The 20,515-nt window shown below is 39.0% G+C and overlaps 1 protein-coding gene across 2 annotated transcripts; it reads right to left on the reverse strand.

Moving 5' to 3' along the window:
- Positions 1–6,076: 6,076 nt before the first annotated feature.
- me3 (malic enzyme 3, NADP(+)-dependent, mitochondrial) lies at positions 6,077–19,024 on the reverse strand. Of its 2 annotated transcripts, none has more exons than XM_067603838.1 (15): positions 18,853–19,024; positions 17,730–17,958; positions 14,106–14,239; positions 13,419–13,568; positions 12,306–12,381; positions 12,045–12,206; positions 11,746–11,849; positions 11,556–11,665; positions 11,023–11,120; positions 10,774–10,887; positions 10,562–10,667; positions 9,711–9,853; positions 8,638–8,811; positions 8,272–8,370; positions 6,077–7,337 (listed from the first exon to the last, which is right to left on the reverse strand). In XM_067603838.1, the coding sequence occupies exons 2-15, from the start codon at positions 17,955–17,957 to the stop codon at positions 7,176–7,178; spliced, it is 1,860 nt and encodes a 619-aa protein (XP_067459939.1). In that variant the 5' UTR covers position 17,958; positions 18,853–19,024; the 3' UTR covers positions 6,077–7,175. The 2 variants fall into 2 exon arrangements, with proteins under 2 accessions (XP_067459939.1, XP_067459938.1); XM_067603837.1 differs by having other exon boundaries at positions 17,730–17,962; positions 18,853–19,023.
- Positions 19,025–20,515: the final 1,491 nt, after the last annotated feature.

Raw genomic sequence — 20,515 nt, forward strand, 5'->3', positions numbered from 1 at the left:
GCTTTGTATGCGATTAAACGGCAAGGGAAAGAGGCGCTTCTTGTTCCAGACATCAATGCGTGTTCAGGCTTCCCAGAGTTGTATATGCATCAATTTATACGTCTATTTTCTCCAAAATAATTAAAGGTCTGGAAATTTTATTTAATGTGCACTTATTTCTCTGTAGGGATGGGTACCAAATATTACAAACAATACAAACATCTAACAAACATATTTTCAATGCCTCTACCGAATGGCCTGTGTTGAACTTGAAAAAATATTATAAATATGCATACTTACTTATTCATTACATTTACGAAAGAATCAAAGCAAAAATTTGTAAAATATTCATTCAGAATTTCATTTATTAAAGAACAAACACTTTTAAATCATGGGTTCAGATTTACAAGTTCCAAATTGAAAGACGTAACATAACATAAAAACATAACTTTTTATCCCTCTTCCCAGAGCTGGAAAAAGTGAGCAATACATAAATAGGACACACAATATGACATAAATGGAAGATGGAAAAATCCAGCACTCTTGGGATTTTCAGAAACGAGGCAATCTCAAACTTTTTCAAGTTAAGTGCCTCCAAAATAGATGCACAATACACCAGAGACCCATGTTTGAGAGGATATTGTTTGAAAGAATCCCCTCTAAGAAGATACAATCCCTTTAACTTTGTGTCAATAAAGTGAAATTAATCTATTTGTCCTTTTGCCGGGAACCCCCTGCAGCCCTCTCGAGGATCCCTGCAGTTTTCGGATCCCAGTTTGTGAACCATTCTTCTAAACAACTGGATAACCAAAGTGGATAAACTTAGGGATGTCACAAGAATCAATACATAGATCCCATAGATACATAGATATCAAATCAATACCAGCATTTAGAAAATGATACTAATACCAGCGTTTTTAGTTATCAATAGTATCAACACCTCATCACGCTATAACTCAGTGTTACTATTCTAATATAGCCGGAGCGTGTTTGTTTAAATGCTGAAACACTTTCAGTCATATTTGCAAACCAGAATGAGAGCACAGAATCACAGTTGTATTTGTTGTTAGAGAATGAATTTTCATACAGTTCCTCTAATTTGAAATGACTGTTTTTTGGGCTGCTTTGCTTTCTACTTGAAGGCTACAGGCCAATATTTAATTTGTAACTATTATTCTAATGTAGCCTGTATGCTTAAATAATGAAACACAAAAAGTTTCTGTTCAATTTTTAATGTTTATATATAGTTTTTAAATAAAGGAGTGTGTCCTGAATGAGGTTTCCAGTATCAAATCAGGTACTGAGAGCAGTGGATCTTCAGTGGTAAATCTAGTATGGTGACATCACTAGTATATGCCGTCTAAGTGTCATACAATTTACCGATGACTTATTTTGAGAAATTTTCTATTGCGCTTCTGATTTGGCTGTGAGACTTGCTGATTTTGTGTGCATCAGATGTGATGGCGTTTTCCGTCCAAAATGGCAGCAGTGCCATCTAGCAGTGGTTGTCAAAAAAGCACCAGAATTTCATCTCTTGTGCTTCCATAATCCTTGGTGTAACTGCACCCCTAGGTCTGAGCCTAACTCCACCCACTGCATAATTTTGAAAAATGCTAAAAAGTAGGCAAGGGGCTGAGGGGGGACAGGCGGTGGGCGTTGGACGGAGCATAACTGTGTGAGGCAGGAGTTCAAGGTCATTTAAACGAGCCAGAAGTCAGGCCACAAAAACAACAGAAATCCTCCTTACATCTCGCCCTGCAGTTCTGTAGCTGCCGTTAGCTTCTAAAGCTGAAAGTATATAGTATATATTTGAAAATGAGCGCGGGGCTGGGGGAGGTGGGCGTTATCATTCTACCATTAATATACATTTCATGACGTAGAGAACTATGAAACGGTCGACTCTACGTCAGCATTGGCCCTGCCTTTTCAGGGCTGATTTTAATTAGCAGATGACACGTTGAGCCATTTTCAACCCATGAAATGCAGATTTTGTTTTTCATAAATGTGGTGTCAGTGTCAATATTAACACAGTATTGATGTGTTTCATCACAGCACAGTCATATAATTTAGTTTACAGCTCAAAAAACACGTTTTAGTGTGTATTACCTCTATTACGGTCTAAAAAACCGTAGTCTGTCCACAGTGTCTCATCCACCGCCGCTTTGTGTTACACAAGCATAGAGCACTAGCACGGCTAATAGCAAATTGTTACTACTGTTGCTGCTCTAGAAACAGCATTTATTTATATTTAAAATAAGAATAAATTCCAATGCTGTTCTGAATTTATTCTTTTTTTAAAATAATATACTTTTTAAAAAGCAATTATTTAGTTATGAAAAAGAACCGATAAGAGTCTCAATAGAGAACCAAACCAATAAGGAGCATCGATAAGAGTAGGGATTGTCAGTGTGCAGTCAGAACCAAATTGCACCATTTAAAAAGAAAAAGAAAAAAGTGCCCACAAAAAACACTTGGTCAGATCTAGGCACAAAAACCACTCGGCTAGGTTTAGGCACAAAAACCACTTGATCAGGTTTAGGCACAAAAAACACTTGGCTAGGTTTAGGGAAAATTTGTGGTTTATATATATAGATGTCATCGGTCTCATGTTGTCGAATAATGGTGCGGAAGGATTTACATTGGAGTACAGACGCTAAAGAGTGCCTTGTGCATTGGTGTCAGACGCTGAGGGGTGTGACGAAGCGTCGGTATTTGGGAATGAGAACAGGCTGGATCAAAACATAAGACAGCGTATATTAGCCGCCCAGTAATAAAAGCAGAAATTAGGCAGTGCCATGCCATGTCTTGCTTTTTGATTTTTGAAGATGGACTTAATTTAGTTGACGACAATTGCCCTTCCATATGTAGGACGAGATAACTGAGTCTAGTGAGTCAAAAAAGGATTTAGGAATGAAGGTTAGTTTAGATTGAAAAAGATATAAAAATGTAGAGAGAATATACATTTTGACGGAGTTAATTTGGCCCACCAGGGATGTAGATAGGGGTGACCACTGCGTTAGGCACTATTTCACTTGATTTAACAGAGTAAAGAAATTTTCTCTAAAAAGACACTTAGGTTTTCTTATGACTGTAATACCGAGGTAAGTAAATTGATTTTTCACAATCTTAAAAGGGAGCTTAGTATACTCTGACGTTAGTGCCTCTCCATTCACAAGGAGAAGTTCACTTTTGTGTAAATTTAGTTTGTATCCTGAGAAGTGGCTGAATTGGATGAGCAATGGCAGCATGGGGGGTAGGGAGGTGTCCGAGCTTGATATGAAAAGCACAAGATCGTCCGCATAGAGGGACACTTATGTTCAACTCCCTTCCTCCAAATTCCTGAAATATCTTGGTGACTATGGCACACAATTGCTTAGATCAAAAAGTAGTGAGCTTAAGGGGCACCTTTGACGAGTTCCCTGTTGGAGGTTGAGAGGTTGTGACTGTTGAGAGTTGGTTAGGATTGAAGCAGTAGGGCACAAATGTATAATTTTATCTACATGATAAAACATGCACAGGTTTTGCTGACTGCTCCAACCTTCCAGTTCGATGAATTTAGTCGTTAGCTTGAAATTGTTTTCACGCAGGCTGGAGCAAACATTTCTAGCTCATTGACATGCTGTGTTAGATCATCCAAAGCGAACTCAAGAGATGATGATGATCACCATCTGTCTCCAAAATGTTTGTATGCATGGGGCAGAGTTTACATGTGCACATTTTCCCGCCAAATTTGTTTTTATAGATCGCAACTTTTGTGTGGGAAGTGGCGTATGCCTCTTTCAGGCTCTCCAAATTTCACACGGTTTTGGCAAATCTATTCAGATCATGTGAAATTTTGGCAGTGGTGTGTGTTGATCTGAGGCCTTTTGTGTTAATAGTTACATTCTATCACTAAGAAATCATTTTCTTTCTATATTCAATTGTAATCCTAGGTGTTTTATATGGACATTTGAGGGTTAATTTAACATGATCACATACTGTATGTTGTCCCATTTTCATCAGTCAGTCAGTGAAGATTTGAGAAGAGAGTGATGGTTGTTTTTTGAGAAATGAGGTCTGTGTGATATGAAGATATAATGTGCCTATTTTTGCCTACTTCTGTCTGACCCTGATAAGGATTAGAGCCAGACGATTCAGAGATCCCGTCCTCATTTGTAAGAGCTGAGTTGCTGTCATTTTTGACAGCATCTGCTATTGTCAAGTGTGTGCTTTCCTAAAAGGTTTAAAGTTCAAGACTATTTGTAAGCCATTGTCATGCTCTAATTCAAGCAGGAAAACATGGTTTGAGCTGGAGCTTGGTGATATATCCACATACAATTGTATCAGCATATGGGGTTAAATACTGTCAGGTTTTAATTTAAGTGACGCTTTGTTTATGACAGTTCTTCTGATCTCGAAGCCTGTGGTGCAGTTTGACCAAACTGTTACGATGGTGACATGAAGAGTAACTGATCAGTCTCAGTCACTATTTCCTTCACCTTCATGTAGAAGGAAGGTTTTCAAACTATCACCGAAGAGTGTATTAACTCTACATGAGTCAGGCTACACTGACCAAAATAAAAAGAAGCTCGTACCTAAAAAAGATGGAATTCATTCATTTTTTGTTTATCTTTATATATAAATCATATCCTTGCTGAAGGTATTTTAAATGTATTGTCAATTTATTATTTAGGTAATGGATAAATAAGTTGTATCATTGCCATATTGATTTTTGTTCATATTGCACACCTCTGTAGTTTGAGCAAAAGAAAGGTACAGAAATGTTGATGTGGGGAAGACGACAGTCATCATATTGCACAGGAACTGCTGCTCAGTGGCTGCAGCTCTAAATCAGGATATAATATCTGTTATGATGGCATCACATTGCTGAGTCAGCCCTGTGTTGCAAATCATATGGAAATATTTTGTTTACTAGCATCTGTTGGGAGCTTGGATGGGTGTTAAGACATTTACTTTGCTGCTAATGCAGAGGAAACCATTTGTTGGTCTTCAAACCACTGATTAGATATTAAAAAGCACAATGACTTCATTTATGTGTGTGCTTTCTCTGGAGGTACAGAAAAATGTGATATTTATGTCTTTAAAAGTTTTGATTCATAATGTGAGGAATAGAACAGATTTGATTGTGGTCATTGCTTCATATTGTGAATATATTGTAATATTCATTTTTAACAGAACAAATTCTTACAATGCACATGTGTAGTGAGTGGGCCTGCACCATCCGCTACCTTTACTTTTGTTACAGTGGCAGTTGCTGATGTTACACTTGTCAAAATGGCATGAATATTTAGCAAATGAAACACCACAACGATTATTTCAATAAACTTTTGATTAATGAAAACATTCTTGCCCATTATTTCTGTGTCACAGAGTATATTGTTCTTGAAAATGTGATAACTCAAAAAAATAAGCATCCACGCACTCACAGTAACAACCAGCTCCTTCACTTAAAAATGTATTTGAATACACCATGTATGTGGACATCCAAACATTACAGGTATGAACATGCTGCTACAACAGATTCCACTCTTCTGGAAAGGTTTGCTGCAAGATTTTTTGAACATGACTACAGGGTTTTTCTCCCGTTCTGCCACATGATCCACTTTATTTTTATAGCAAGTGGAACGAAAGGGCCAAGAAAAACAGCCCCAAACCAAAAGTACAATACTAGAAGCAAATTCACCAAGTAAATCTAGTTTGTCACAGGAAAAAAGAGAATATCCTTGACTTGATCTCCTCATTAATCAGTAATCCAAGAGCAAGCGGATGGAAACTGATGAAAGAATTGTGAATTGAGACAGGATAAACAGACAAGCTGGACAATGTTGTAGCTGCTTCCTTCCTACTTTACTCTGTTTCCTGTCAAAACACATGTTGGAAAGAAATCATGAAATCATGCATGCAGGCCATACATAAGACTTAAGACAGCTCAAGAATCCACCAGCTGGGAGCAGTCCTCCCCATCCCAAAAAAATAATGGGACACAAAAGGTTCAGTTATACACTGCTTTTTCAAAGAAGTTATCTCTGTTCAGACACAACATCAAATAACTGCTTGAATGTAGTTGCTTATCCTTAAAAATGACAAAGTTCCACGATTTTGTTAAAAATTTTATTTAAAAAGTTTCATGTTCCCTTTGAAAACATCAAGCATATCTCTGTACTAAAGCTTGCAGAGCATTTTGTTTTCTAGGAGTATAAGATTCAGTTCATCAGCAACTTTGGCAAAAAACACAACAACACGCAAAGAGCTCTGTACAAAACTAAAGGAAAACACACCACTGGATATAAAACCATCCTGATGGTGACACTCACTTCCAATTGATGCCTCTTATGAACACACATTCAACAAACCTCCTTTTGCCTCCTATCAAGAATAACTGATTCCCTTAAACAGAAACGTAGGCCGATCCTGGAGTGTTTCAGTCCTGTGTGCAGGTTAAAACGTGCACACACACAGAGGAGTGTAAAATACGAAGAAGCAGCTGGAGGGATGAACCACATGTTGCCGTCCTAAGCTAAACACGTGGCCTCTACAACTGAAAACGAACAAATGCAGATGTTAACTCAGGATATGGAGAATGTGATGTCCTGAGGTCACACAGAAAGAGGCACTATGAATTTGTACTTTGTGTGAAAGTTAGATCTTTTTTCTTTTATACACCTCAAAATGAGTCTTCTGTTCATTTGTGTCAGACAAGAGAAAGCATTGTGCGTTACTGTTTTTTTTTTCATGCATTTCAGATTTTGACACAATGTGAGCACAGAATACTACAACAGCTGAATGGAGTGTAGTTACGTTGTTAATGTGCTTATATTATTTGATATGCTGTTGAGCAGTTAATATCCTTCTTTCTCAGTCAGACCTTCATATCAGTTGCTGAAAAAAGTACAGTGTTGAAAGAGAAAACTTGACATATTAACACTTAGAGTTTATAATCCTTAACATACAAGTATATTATGCATTGTTGGTTGGCTTATAATTGGGCATCTAGTTTATAATGAGCTCCATGTGCTGCGTGTTGAATCTCTAAGTTCATTTGAGAACATACCAGGGACATTTATAGAAACAAACATATGAAAGAAACAACTAAAAAGCGAGAATCGTTGGCAAAGTTTCTGAATGGAGGCAATTCAAAAATCGTAAGTGACGGCAGCATATTACATTTAGAGAGAGAGAAAGAGAGATGACCAGGATCACACATCCTGGACCTTCATGGCCTCCTGCGGCCAGCTGTATGTGTCCAGAGTGAACGAGTCGTAATCGGGACTGTAGACGTGAGACAGCACAAACGCCTCCTTGTCCTTTGGCTCGGGGTACACCGAAGCAATGTTGTGTTTGTACGCGTAGTTTACAATCTGGCAGAGAGGGAAACAAGACAAAAGAAAAAGTGGTAAAATACATATTGAGAGTATTGTATCAATTAGAAATGATACAGTCAGCTGACAAGTTTTGACCAAAAACATTTTGTTTTCTTCATGAATTCACTACAAAATGCAATTAATAGAATTTCTTAAAAAGATCAATAAGCTTTCATATCTTACAAAAAGAACTTTATCTACATCAATTAAAGAATAAAAACACCTGGTTCATGTACAAAAAGGGAAATCCTCAATAAGATAAGGAGCAAATGTCAAAATGTCAAAAATGTCAAAATGTTTGACTCTCCAAAGACTGTAAATGCCCCAAAATCCTCAATATAAACATCTTCACACAAACTGCTTTTATATTTCTAGCTTTTATAGTAAATCATCATGTCAACAACATTTTCAGGTAGCAATCTAGGCTAAATTATTTATTATAATGTTTGACAATTTGTTTGACATTGCAATGCAGTTTTCAGTTCTGCACTGAACAATATGATGTATTATTATGCATCACAATATCTCTTATGAGCCCAAAATATCTTAAAGCTGCAATAATTTATTTTTAGCATTAATTTAGAGTTATGTTTATGTTCATCTCCTTTTAGTTGTTTTGGTTGCCAACAACTCATGAGGGAAATATCAAGTATCTTAGCTGCTAAATGCTCCACAATGTTCACCAGCTAGCTGCCAACTTTGTCTGCTGTTTGATGCCGAGCAGTGAAGTGCACAGTGGGTTGTAAAGCTTTATAGAGCTGCAGAGTCAGGTGATAATTCTGTGGGTTCATCACTACGAGCAACACCATTCACATACAAGTAGTCATTTGATCCGTTGTTAATATGAATGTATGCTGCTTTAAGTTTGTACATCAACATCATCATTACATGCTTGAGGAATGAAGGCTGACCACGTGGAAAGATCACCTACCTTCACTGCGATCTTGAAGGACACCTCTCTTATGGAGTTGAGAGGAGGATAGAGTCTCCCCTCAGCCAAGTTCTCCTCTGTTACCATGTCAGCTATCGCCTGACGGACAGAATAAATCATGCTGATTTGAGTGCGTACAAGACGAGGGAAATGCTTGTCAGTTGACATTTACCATTCCTGATTCTAAAATATGGTCTGAATAAGACAGATATGGTCTATAAATCCTTCTGCAACCAAGGATAAACCGTTTAAAAAACAATTTATTTAATCATGTTGGTGTCAAAATAGCACCCTCATTAACATAAGTTAATACACAGTATAATGCAACACTACTGCCATGAATAAATTAGCAACCGAAGAAAGTACCTCTGCTGTGGTGAGGAAGATGTCATCAGATATGTGGCGCACTCCACAGGCGATGACGCCCAAAGCGACCCCCGGGAAGACGTAGGCGTTGTTTCCCTGTCCAGGGTAGAAGGTGCGTCCATCAGACAGCGTCACCTTTTGAAACGGACTTCCACTGGCGAAGATACCCCGACCCTGATTAAAAAGGAGGAACATGGAAGATAAAGAGGTGACAAAAGAAAGAAGTTAAAAAGAGAAACCATGAGTCACTTCTGTGACAGAGAACAGAAGGAATTGTTGGCCACGTCTGTCCTGAAAAAGAAATTTTAATCTCAATGAAGTGAATTTTACCTGGTTAAAAAATTAAAATGAAAAAAATTAAATTTTTGAATTTTAAGATACACTGTAGTTTTTTTTTTAATCACTAGGGAGCAACATTTCTGTGACTGCACAGAGCAACAAAGCAAAGTTGTACAGGGATGAAGATGTTAACAGAAGAAAAGCAGATTCACACAGAAATTACTCCTGACAACTAAAGATGCCTTATGAATTAATGGGCATTAGCCATAGCTGACCATGAAAACAGTGAAACGTGTGTCCATGCTAAGTTTACTTTTTACAAGTTGTGATCTTTTTGTCGTTAAACCAAAAGGAAAACTTCAGTTCCTGTATTAAATGTTGGGAAATACTGCCTGGGGCTGGAAATGTCTCATCAGTTAAGTTAAATTTCATCTTTTTCTTGATGTGCTGGTATATAAAACTGGTGTGTAAATTCTGGCCATATCTGCCAAATGAAAGGGACAACAAAACCTGTATTCATGGATCAGTTTCATGCAATTCCACATATAACCAGCTGGGGCAGTATTGTTCCATAAAAATGCAGCAATGTCTCAATAAAAGCGAAAGTAAAAAGAAGACTGCTAATAAAACAATGCAGGTTTTCAAAACAAAAGCTCTTAACAAAATATTGAATGAGGCGGGATTTGCAGTCAGCATTTTTGTTACACCTCAAGCTTAAACACAATATGGAAACTTTCATGGAAATGTGGAAACTTTAATACAGTGACTATAATGTGCAGCTTGCCACACTTTACCTGTGTGAGCTTGTAGCACTGCTCTGCTGTGCACTCTGCCTTGCTGGTAGGGTTACTCAGGGCAAAGATGATCGGCCTCTCGTTGAAGGATGCCATGTCTTTGATAATCTTCTCAGTGAATGCTCCTCCGATAGCAGCCACTCCTTCATATTCAAGACACAGAGCAAAGAGAGAATACTGCACATCAGAGGACAAGGGGAGTGACTTTTTAACCACAAGGACTTAAAATTCACAAGCTCCAATGAGACAATGTGAATAATTTTGCCTTGAGGTACTGTTTTCTAATGTGAGGCCTTTCTTTTAGGATTCAGACCAAATGAGTCAATTACTGTGACGCACAATTACTGCACCAGGATAAGATAAAAAAGCTGAAAATTACAATCACAATCTACCTAACCAACCATGGATCTGAGTCTTTTTTAAATTTATTTTCTAATTATTTCCTCTTTAATCCTTATAAACAGAAGAGGAAGATGTTAACTTTGGACACTGTCGTCATGTTATCACAGTTCATCACACATGCAAGCTGATTCACTAAAAACTTTGAGAAACTTTAAGGCATTAGATTAAACAGCGCGAATAAGTTGATTTGTAGCAAATTACTGAGTTGTTATAGCGCTGAGCAAAGGCGGAGGGAAAAAAATTCACCTTTAACAGGTTTCTCTGTTTTTCCACAACTGGTCGGGAATGACCGTAAACAGATGAAAGAAACAATGTGGGTTATTTGGAGTTCCAACAATGTTCTTCGAGGGATATTTCAGGATGTTTAGCTCTACAAAAAGCTTGATGAAACAATGCATTTATCTCCTGTAAATCATTTATTGTAGCACCCTCCAGGGAGGTTAACTCACCTATGATGGCGGTGGGTTTGATGGTGTGCACCACCTCCTCCAGGGTCTTCAGGTGCTGGTGCTCATGAGCAAACTCCTCTTTCTCGTGGTTCAGATGACTTCTTCCCTACATTTGTATAAAATTCATTTTATCAAAATTCAACATGGTCCCGTTTGGTGTTTCACATATAGTACAGGTCATATCTGGGAGGTTGTGAGAGAGCAAACCTTACCTTTACAATGAGACCTCTTGAGTCCACCATCCAGATCTTTTTGGCAGCTACTTCACTACTCAGGCCTTCCTTGGCCATGGCCATAATGAGCAGGTGAGCAATACCCAGAGCAGCCTGGCATTAAAAAAAAAGAGAGAGAGGATAATTCTCTGTCTCTGACCTCAGCCAGTTTCTCGAAATTCAAATTTGGACTGAGACACAGTCTTATCTCTCAGGGATTAAGGACAGTTAGCGAGGAAATCTTCTCACCTCGCCTGCTCCCTGGAAAACAAAGGTGTGATCAGACAGTTTGTTCTTGGTGATCTTCAAAGCAGCTAAGAGGCCGGCGACAGCTACCGAGGCCGTGCCTGAGAGAAGAAAATGAATGACAGAAGTGTGCACAGTCAATACAGTGTCAATACAGGTCATTTGAGATGGAAAGATGGGTTATTTAGAGGTTCAAACATGTTCATTTTGTGGTTTGTTGAATCCAGGTGAGTGAATTTCAAAAAGTGAATCCTCAACTTTTTTTCATTGTTTTTACTCAATTAGTGAAATAGTGTAATAATCTAGATCTAGACTTGACAGACTTGACCCTGTAAATATGATGAGACACAGGTCAGCAGGGCCGCTTGATTCTGAGGGGAAAATTGTATGACTAGATTATACAATACTGGTTGTAAGTGTGTCTTTTTTCTGAGAATGTGCTTATTTTGGACTGGGAATACTGGGGAAGTGAGTGAAGGTTGTGTGGATGGAGGTCAGGAGTCATGTGGCCGAATACGTTCATAAGCATCTGGTACCTTGGATGTCATCGTTGAAGGTGCAGTACCGATTCCTGTATTTGTTAAGGATGCGGAATGCGTTGTTGTTGGCAAAGTCCTCAAACTGAATCAGACAGTTCATCCCGTACCTGCACAACGACATGGTGATCGGTCAGAATTTAAAGCAAGATCACTCCAGTGTCTTCTGCTCACTGGTGTTTCTACTCACTTGTCTGTCACGGCCTGCATGAACTCATCGATTAGGTCGTCGTACTCCTTTCCTCTGATTCTCTTGTGCTTCAGTCCGATGTACAAGGGGTCATCGAGCAGTGCCTGAACCGAAAATTATTATCAGTCGGTCAATCAATAAAAGGCAACTTGCCATCTTGCGTCTTCCTGTAAATCTGTAAATAATTTCCGAGTCACAACAGTAATTCGTCTGATATTGAATCTATCAAATGGAAACTGATAAGAGGCAGATAAGACGCATAAAACTTATTATTCCTGCAGCTGTGAGGTCAAACACACCTGGTTGTCGGTGCCAACGTCCAGCAACACAGGGAGACACTGCTGCGGCCGAACGCCACCGCAGGCTGTGTAGAGCGCCAGCTTCCCAACAGGAATGCCCATGCCATAGCTGCCCAGGTCACCCAGTCCGAGGATACGCTCGCCGTCCGTCACCACGATGGCCTAGACAGAGACAAACACATATTAGCAATTAGCTTCTCATATGAATATGATTCAGGCACAAGCAGCTGCATGTTTGTGCATGTAGAGGGAGGAGGGCACCTTTATGTCTTCTTCAGGCCAGGAGTTAAGCATGGTGGCAATGTGGCCTCTGTCGTGGATGGTGATGAAGAGACCTCTGTAAACAAGCAGGGTGCAACAATAAGGCATGAAGAAGACAAAGTTTCATTATTTGGATGACTTTTAAGTTTAGGATTATTGACTCATATATTTTAAAATAGACTTTGTCAGCAATAGAACGATAAAGTCCTAGACTTATTTCCATTGTTGTCCCTGATGTTTTCATAGACCATCAACCATCCCACAAGACCATGTCTGACATGAAGAAATATCACAACACAAACACCAAACGTAGACAATCCCAAGAACAAGTAGTTGACATAAATGTTTTTAGGATGTACTCAAGACAAAAGGCAACACAGACTATAACATCATATCAGAAGAGACAACAGTTGCGTGACACTAGTTCAAAAAGCTGTGATAAAAAAGTGAATGAAAGGTTTGACATAAACATGTCAAGATATCATATTCAACCATAACCATAACCCCATTCAGGAACTCTGTCTAGTATCCATTGCTTTGCCTTTGACTTAAAGCTAAATGTTTTGATGTTTCAATTCTTTCCAGAAAGTTCTGAAAATTAACCTGCAGAGACTTCAGAGACGTCCTAGAATAACCTCACACCACTGTCCACAGTTTCAAACATTAACTGGAGCTATGAGCAGCTTTAAACTAAAGAATTTATTCTTGCATTCACAGACATTAGCGCTATCAACACATTAAAACCCCACTTCAGTAAGCATGCTGGAATTTTTAAATATACCTCATTTTATATTTTTCCTAATATGACAGCACAACATACTTAGAATTAGTACGTAAACACTGACGCATTGATGTCCATTATTCCTTCAGTCTATTGTCTGTCAACAATTAACTATAAAGGCACTCAGTGATGGACTCACATTGTGATGGATAACCTAACTCAAAGTTTTAAGTTTTAAGAGTGACTTAACACTAGATTGAAAAGCTGTGTTTCACTTCCCTCTCAAGTTGAAAGTTTCAAGCCTCTTCCAGCTCAGAAGTGTTATTGTGATGCACGTGTAACCTACAAACTGCAGTGCCAACACTGACACAGAGTGGACGCAATTATCTCACCGCGGTCTCCTGAAGGCCAGGCCGTACTGCTGGCAGGCCAGGCCGACAGTGGGAGTGTACACGATGGGCATGAACTCCTCGATATCAGAGGTCAGCAAACGGTAGAACAACTTCTCGTTCCTGTCCTGCAGCGTCATCAGCAGGATGTACCTGAGACAGAGAGAGAGACACCGAAACCCAACATTTTCATCAGCTGCAACATCCTCTCCTCTTAAAGTAGGTTATTATTTCTGCATGTTGACCTGTGTTATGATATCATCTTTCTGCGATATTGCTAACAAAGGTCACCCGGAGATTATAAAGTGAGAGCTACTTCAGTATAACTTTATACAATCATATCAACCAACCCTAGTTAATATGACACCAATTAAACTTTAAATCATGCTATCAATGAAAAAAACAACAGCCAGTTGTGCTCTGGCAACAAATGGGACACACTATCGAAGATTTGATGAAGTCCTGGGACAGACTTGAGATTAATAATGAACTTAAGTTAACTTAGTTGTATAGTACTTAGATGCATTGCAGGTCAGTGCTGTTCTGCTCTACCTGCATGGGGTGGTATCATGTGCACTATGTGTGGCTATGACTTGTTGTTAATGTTCTTTTTTGTCCCCACACTTGAGTAAGTATGTATGACAATAATATCTAGCATGTTTTACTGTAAAACCGTGAGTCTGCTCTCACTTGTCCAGAGGGTTGCTGCGTGTTTCATAGCTCTTCATGACACGCAGCACTTGGACATCCTGCGAGAGGAAGCAAGGGGGCAGCAGGCCGTGGATGCCCAGTTGTAAGCGCTCCTCCAGCGTGAATGCCATTCCCTACGGGGTGGAAGAGGAACGGTTACATAACGCCCACAAAATAAAGAGAAAATCAGACAATCTAGACCACAGTGAGTCATGTGTTAGTCACCACAGTACGACATTGGCTCAGACTCATAGCCACACCCAACTACAGAGGTGTTTTTGAGCTTTTTCTCCAAATTAGGAATTATTTGCCCCTTTTGTATGAAAACACATTGGTCCAGTCAAACAAAATAAGCTGACTTTGGAAAGCCCTTCAAATGTTTTGGTAACTGACAGCAGCTTTTACTGAGTTTGCAGCCTTGTACCCCTCTCTGCCTTCTGCTTAGTGTCTCTGCAATGGCAAGCTTCCCAAAGAGTGATTGGAGGGGAGTGTGAGGTTTAATCTATTTATTCTGTCCAATAGTGTGTGAGGCTGAACTCACTCCCCTGTCAGCTCGACTTCTCTTTCCTCGTCCCTGCTTTATCACTCTCTCCACTTCCTCTTTATTCTGGAGTGTGCAGGAGGAAACGCTGACCTACATGGAGAATAAACTGGCCGTAAAAGGGTCGGTTTGTTTCACTGCGGGTCTTTGCGTTTACTGAACGCACCCCTGTCACTGTAAATTATTCATGTTTATAGAGAAGAGCGTGAAATGTGATAGTGGATTTGATATTTGGTTACTAGTTGTGCATGTTTTCCCATTAAATAGTTTTTCTGATGATAAATGCTCAACAGCTGGACAACACTACTGTACAGCCACGAGTTGCATACTGTTTAAGAACATTAATTGTAGCTGCATATCAAAAGGTCTGCCAACCAGAGGTCATTAAAAGGAGACATGCTGATACACTGATGCCTTAAATAACAAACTCTAAAGAGAGAGAGAGGACGTCAGTGTGGAGGGAAAACATTTCACATGTAAATTGTCTTCTCATGTGCATCCACATCACTGTGAACAGGACCGCAGAGAAAGTCAAAGATTAACAGAGTTCAGCTACATCTATTAGAGCGAGCAGGTAAAGAGGTACCAAAGTAAACCCATTAAGGTTACACCTCTAACCAGTGGCTGTCATTAACGCAGCCTACACACACCAACTGTCAACACACAAGGACAAAGAGAGAGAGCGAGACTAAATGTGGACGGGAGAGGTACAAACTCCTACAAGATTAACCTTTGTAATGACTCCAATTCAAACCTTATCATGGATTACTGTGAAAAAACAACGTAATATAATCATATCAGCGATTACAATAAAGAGATGAAGGAGAATCATTTATATGGTTATAAGTCCATTTTGTTTTGATAAAAACAGTTATCCTCTAGATCCCTTTTAAGGCAAAAATCCCCAAAATTGAATGGTTTCAGGCTCTCAAATTTGAGAATTAGCTGCTTTTCCTTATCTGACATTTACAGAAAATTTAATAATTTTGAGTTTTGGACTGCTGTGTGGACAAATTAAGATATTTCATGTGACCTCTAGAAAATTGTGATTGACAATGTTCATTGTTTTGGTGTTTTATACACCAAAATGATTAGTAGATTAGTTTGTAGATTAATTAAAGGTTAATCAATAATGAAAATAAGCTCTAATTAAGCAAGAGATTGGTATAGTGAGACAGATTTCTTGCTGTAAAAATGTCACCCTTCCTCACTAAATAGTTAATATATCCAGAGGAGCTGCTCAGTGTCAATCAACATCACATCATGTAATTGTGTCAAAATGAGTGTGAATATGAAAAAAGTGTCAATGAAACACATAAAATGCAATCACTCACTCAGACTTTCACTGGGTAGTAAAGTCTATAATCATATAACAATAAAGTTTTAAATATGTGTTTCTACACATTTCATTATTTAATGTGCAGATTCACGTTTTACTTAGACTTGTTTTCTTATCTAAGAGGAGCATATTTCCTGAATCTTTCCTCTGAGTCAAGTCAACATGTTACTGCTGACTGAGCATCAGCAGTGGAAGGAACTTGAAATCAGCCAAAATCAAAGTAATAAACTCAGCTAAAACTTGTCAGTGTCCGCCCTGCTGTCCTCACAGTGCTACCAAGGCAGAAAAAAGGTGTTCAAATCAAGTTTTAGAAAAACTGCAGTAAACCCACCTGTGAATTACACAGAAGATATTTGTTTGCAGCAAGAGTAAGTATATCTATCCAACTGTAATGAGAAAATACTATCATTTCCTTACTAGTACAGCAAAAGTTAAGTGGGCAGTCATAAAGTCATACAGGCTTTATTATGGTATTTATTAAGACAGAGAGAAAGCAGACAGAGACAGAGGCATTAGAGGAATGTTTGGAAGACCATTCATCGCTTCAGTGGTCGGGGGTTTAACCCCTCGCCTATCTCACTCAGATAGGAGCTTCATGCTGTACGGCTGTGCTGTATTATGTGGTACTTCTACGGTATTCTCTGTTTACGTATGTTCTACCACCATACAACATAATATGCGGGACATCATGTTGTCTGTAGACAGAGTCATGTGAACGCAGTAACAGCACACGTTCCCCCACAGAGAACAGATGAAGTTGTTAGATTTTAAATCACCTTGCAGCATAAAGTTGCACATTTTCACGACTAACTAATGCTTTCAGACACATTCCATCATAATGCCACACGTGTTACATTAAAACAACAATGTTGAGTGTTATATTTGCTCAAGAATGCATTAATTATTGTTGCTTACTTACGATAGCAGGCCGACAGAATTACCAAAATCCTAAACTGCACGGGCCAAAATAATTGGTACCACAGATAAAAGTGAGAATGTGAGCACACCTGTGCATAATTCATAATGTACAGAACATCTCCCAATGTCCAACATCATTCAATCACTAGGAATGATCAAACAATACCTGTACAATACCTAGTGCAACTATCTTTAAATGCATTAGAGCTGAAATGGATAGTCAGTTTATCAATTTGTTGATCGACAAGAAATTAAATGGCAACAATTCTGATAATAAATTAATCATAAAATGAGCAAAAATGGCAAAAATTCCCTGGTTTCAGCTTCTAACAAGTAATATTTTCAGGTTTTCTTTTCTGACATGTTTTGTCTGACTTGTCTCTTTAGACCCAAAGATAAAGGAGTCACTTTGGGCAAGGGGACGTCGTGAGGGGCATTTTTCAATATTTGCTTAAATGTTATAAACCAAGACACTATTATTAACTATTAATTTATCCAAAAAATAACCAGTAGATTAATCAATAGTGAAAATAATCACTAATGCAGCCCTAACATGCATATTCAATAAAGCAATGCAAATATCTTCTGTTGTGCTCAGTTCATACATGAATACAGCTCAGCATAATATCCTCATATGTAAACAGGTGAGCTCACACCTTTACCTCTCCCCGGGGAAGACCTGGTGTGGTTGAAATGTCAATGTAGAATTAAAAAAAATGGGGATGTGACTTGTCTTTTTTGTTAATATTTGATTCAAGCACCTGCAAAAGAAATATAGATGTGTTGATGATGTCAGAAAAGATCCAGGACATGTTAGTGAGCTCACCTTGTTGAGGTGGGGGTTTCTGGTGATGTCGAAGCCCCGTTTCTTAGTGCTGATGCTGGCCTTGCGGTTCGTCCCCGAATGGCAGACCCGCACAGCCTGGAGAGAGACCCTGTCCGCCAGCAGGCCCCCGGCAGGGTGACCTGGGGAACCAGTGAGGACCCTCATCCCGCCTGTCGCTGCCGTGCGTCTGCACAGAGACAGTGCGGCTCTTCCCGGGAGAGAGTTCATGCTGCCTTAAGACAACAACACACACAGTAAAGTTATCTCAGACATAATCCTATCAAGACAAGCAGGGCCGGATTTAGTGATCTGGGGGCCCGATGTAAACCCTGTCTTGTTTTATATTCACCCTTTCTCTAACTGGGAATGTTGGTATTGGCGGAGGCAGAAGAAGTGCACAAAACTGTTTTCTTAAGTAAAACTAGTAAAAAAAGTCCTGCACATTTTGACTCAACAGTGAAGAGTGAAAGAGAGGCTTAATCAGCACAATGTCCTTAAATTAACTGTTCAAGGTGGAGCTTTTCATTCTAACTAGTTTATACAATACTGGATAGTTTAATGAATAATAATGCGTCATATTTAAATTGTTATATTTTGTGAGTAAAACATGAATCTGCAGCGTAACCAGTAACATATTTTTAAGTGCTTTGGTGACCTTTTATAATTTATTTCGGGGTACAATAGTAACATAATTCAATGTTTTTCATATCTAAATAGTATAATAAATCTATAACTGTTTGGGGGCCTATTAGTTTTGGGCCCCAGGCAGCTGCCTACCTTACCTAATGGTGAAGACACACGACCTAGAAACGCCAAACATATCATGAATGATAGTCTGTCCTCCTGTAAACAAGCTGGACCATCAGCTTCACACAAGCTGAGTCACAGACAAACAGGTGCCGCCGACATTTATATTTATAAAAATATATAAATGCACTGATAATGTATTAATTAATCTGTGGTGTAGATGTGGTCAGCTTGTTTAAACGCTGCTGTGTGCGGCTACTTTATGTTTTGCCGTCTACAGCTTTAATGATAATTAATGTTTTCTTTAGAGAACAATCTGCGCAGCTGCTAAATGCTAAGTTAGCGAGCTGGCGGCTAAATATCCAGCCAGTCTTACCTGAAAACGACGTGAAGCTGCTGCGCTCCTGACTTCAATCTGCATAGGAGGGACTGAGCGGTGCTGTGCTGAGTCTCTGTTGTTTATGGTCGCTGTGGATGTCTGGGGAAGATCGACAGACAGTTAACAGCTGATCCAGGATCCTTTGACATTGACAGTTTTACTTCCCAGTCAGTCAGCGAGTGAGTCCACCAATCAGACAACAGCTCCAACCCCTTCCCCACCTCCTCCTCCCTCCTCTTTGTAAACAGAGCCTCCATCTTCAACATCTGCTCCCCCAAACACAGCATAGCTTTGTTTGAATGGATCTTCTACTGACAAAGAGCTCGTCATTCTGCCGCTTATATAATAATATTGACGGTATATTTATGCCATTGTTTAAGTTTCATGGATTGATTCTGTTTCATAAAACCTACAGCTGAGGAAAAAAGAGATTTGTTGTAACTCTTAGTCATGCACTGACATAAACACCAGTGAAACATAGAGAAGACAAAACCATCTGACCGCTGCAGATCATATTAAAGCCTGTGGCTCCCTCTGCTGGACACACCAGTGTCTCCCTGGCAGAGAGTACAGGCAGAGTCAGTTTAAAGGAGACGTTCACCGTTTTTCAAGTCTGTCTTCAAACAACAGTAAGGTGTCTATATGAACACTGAAAGAGGTTTTCCTCACTGTAATCATTCCTCCTGTTCATACTGACTATTAAAAGATCTCCTTCACATGTGCTTTCAATGTAAGTGATGAGGGCCAAGTGAATATCTGCCACATTTACAGTCTTTTTAGCATTAAATTCCCTCTTTGTTTCCCCAGACATGATTACCTGTTCAGCTGTGGTGGAAGAATAGTAACAAATAGAGGGACTTTTGTAACATTGAAAGATATCTAATTTATTTGGCTCATTTGGACTGAAGCTTCATATTAGCTTCAGATAAACTTTTAAATACATTTTTGCACAGAAGGAGGACTGTGGATTCTGGTCCCCATCACTGACATTAAAAGTGGCTTATGAAGGGATCTTCTAATGGTCAGTATGAACAGTAGGAATGATTATTAGAAAGAAAAACTTATTTCAATGTTCTTTTGGGCACCTGACTGTTGTTTTGAGAAAGACTTGACAAATTGTTAACCTGTCCTTTAACAGTATTTGGGGTCCCTAGGTTGCCTCTAACTCTTTCTTATCAACTGCAATGTACACAGCGCACTATAAACGGCAGTTTCATTGTATTTTTTCCCAGAGACCCAGGGATACCACTGGAATACTAAATGTCTAAAAGCTTTCCTTCTATCTTTCTTTGGAGATTGTATTAAATATTTAGTCTATACTCACTAGTAGAAATGGGGTGGACAACATATAAGTGACAGCTTTCAGTACAACACAATGTATTTCAACAGCAAAAGAAACTACAGCCTCCAATACAGCTTCAATACAAACTTTACATTATAACCTTTGTGAAGGTACTTTAGCATTTATTGTATGGATGTTGTATTTAGACTGAATTAGTTTAAACTAGGTGTACCTAATAAACTAGCAACCAGGTGTATTCTTTTGGCTACCGGTTTTCTGTATGTATCTTCATGTGTAAGTATATAAATGATCCAGTTCACAGTAGCTGTATCTAAAAAAGGTTTATTTAAAACACTAGTTTGAAGCCAATCCTGGTCC

Source organism: Thunnus thynnus, chromosome 11 (assembly GCF_963924715.1).
Source record: "Thunnus thynnus chromosome 11, fThuThy2.1, whole genome shotgun sequence".
Lineage (NCBI taxonomy): Eukaryota > Metazoa > Chordata > Actinopteri > Scombriformes > Scombridae > Thunnus > Thunnus thynnus.

Bases quoted from the DNA above. Each gene is read 5' to 3' on its own strand.
- me3 (XM_067603838.1), bottom strand. From the start codon at position 17,957: ATGAACTCTCTCCCGGGAAGAGCCGCACTGTCTCTGTGCAGACGCACG. The intron at 14,240-17,729 runs GTGAGCTCACTA...TCCACCCCGTAG, and splicing joins GAAACCCCCACCTCAACAAG to GGAATGGCATTCACGCTGGA. The intron at 12,207-12,305 runs GTGCCCTCCTCC...GTCTCTGTCTAG, and splicing joins GGCCTGAAGAAGACATAAAG to GCCATCGTGGTGACGGACGG.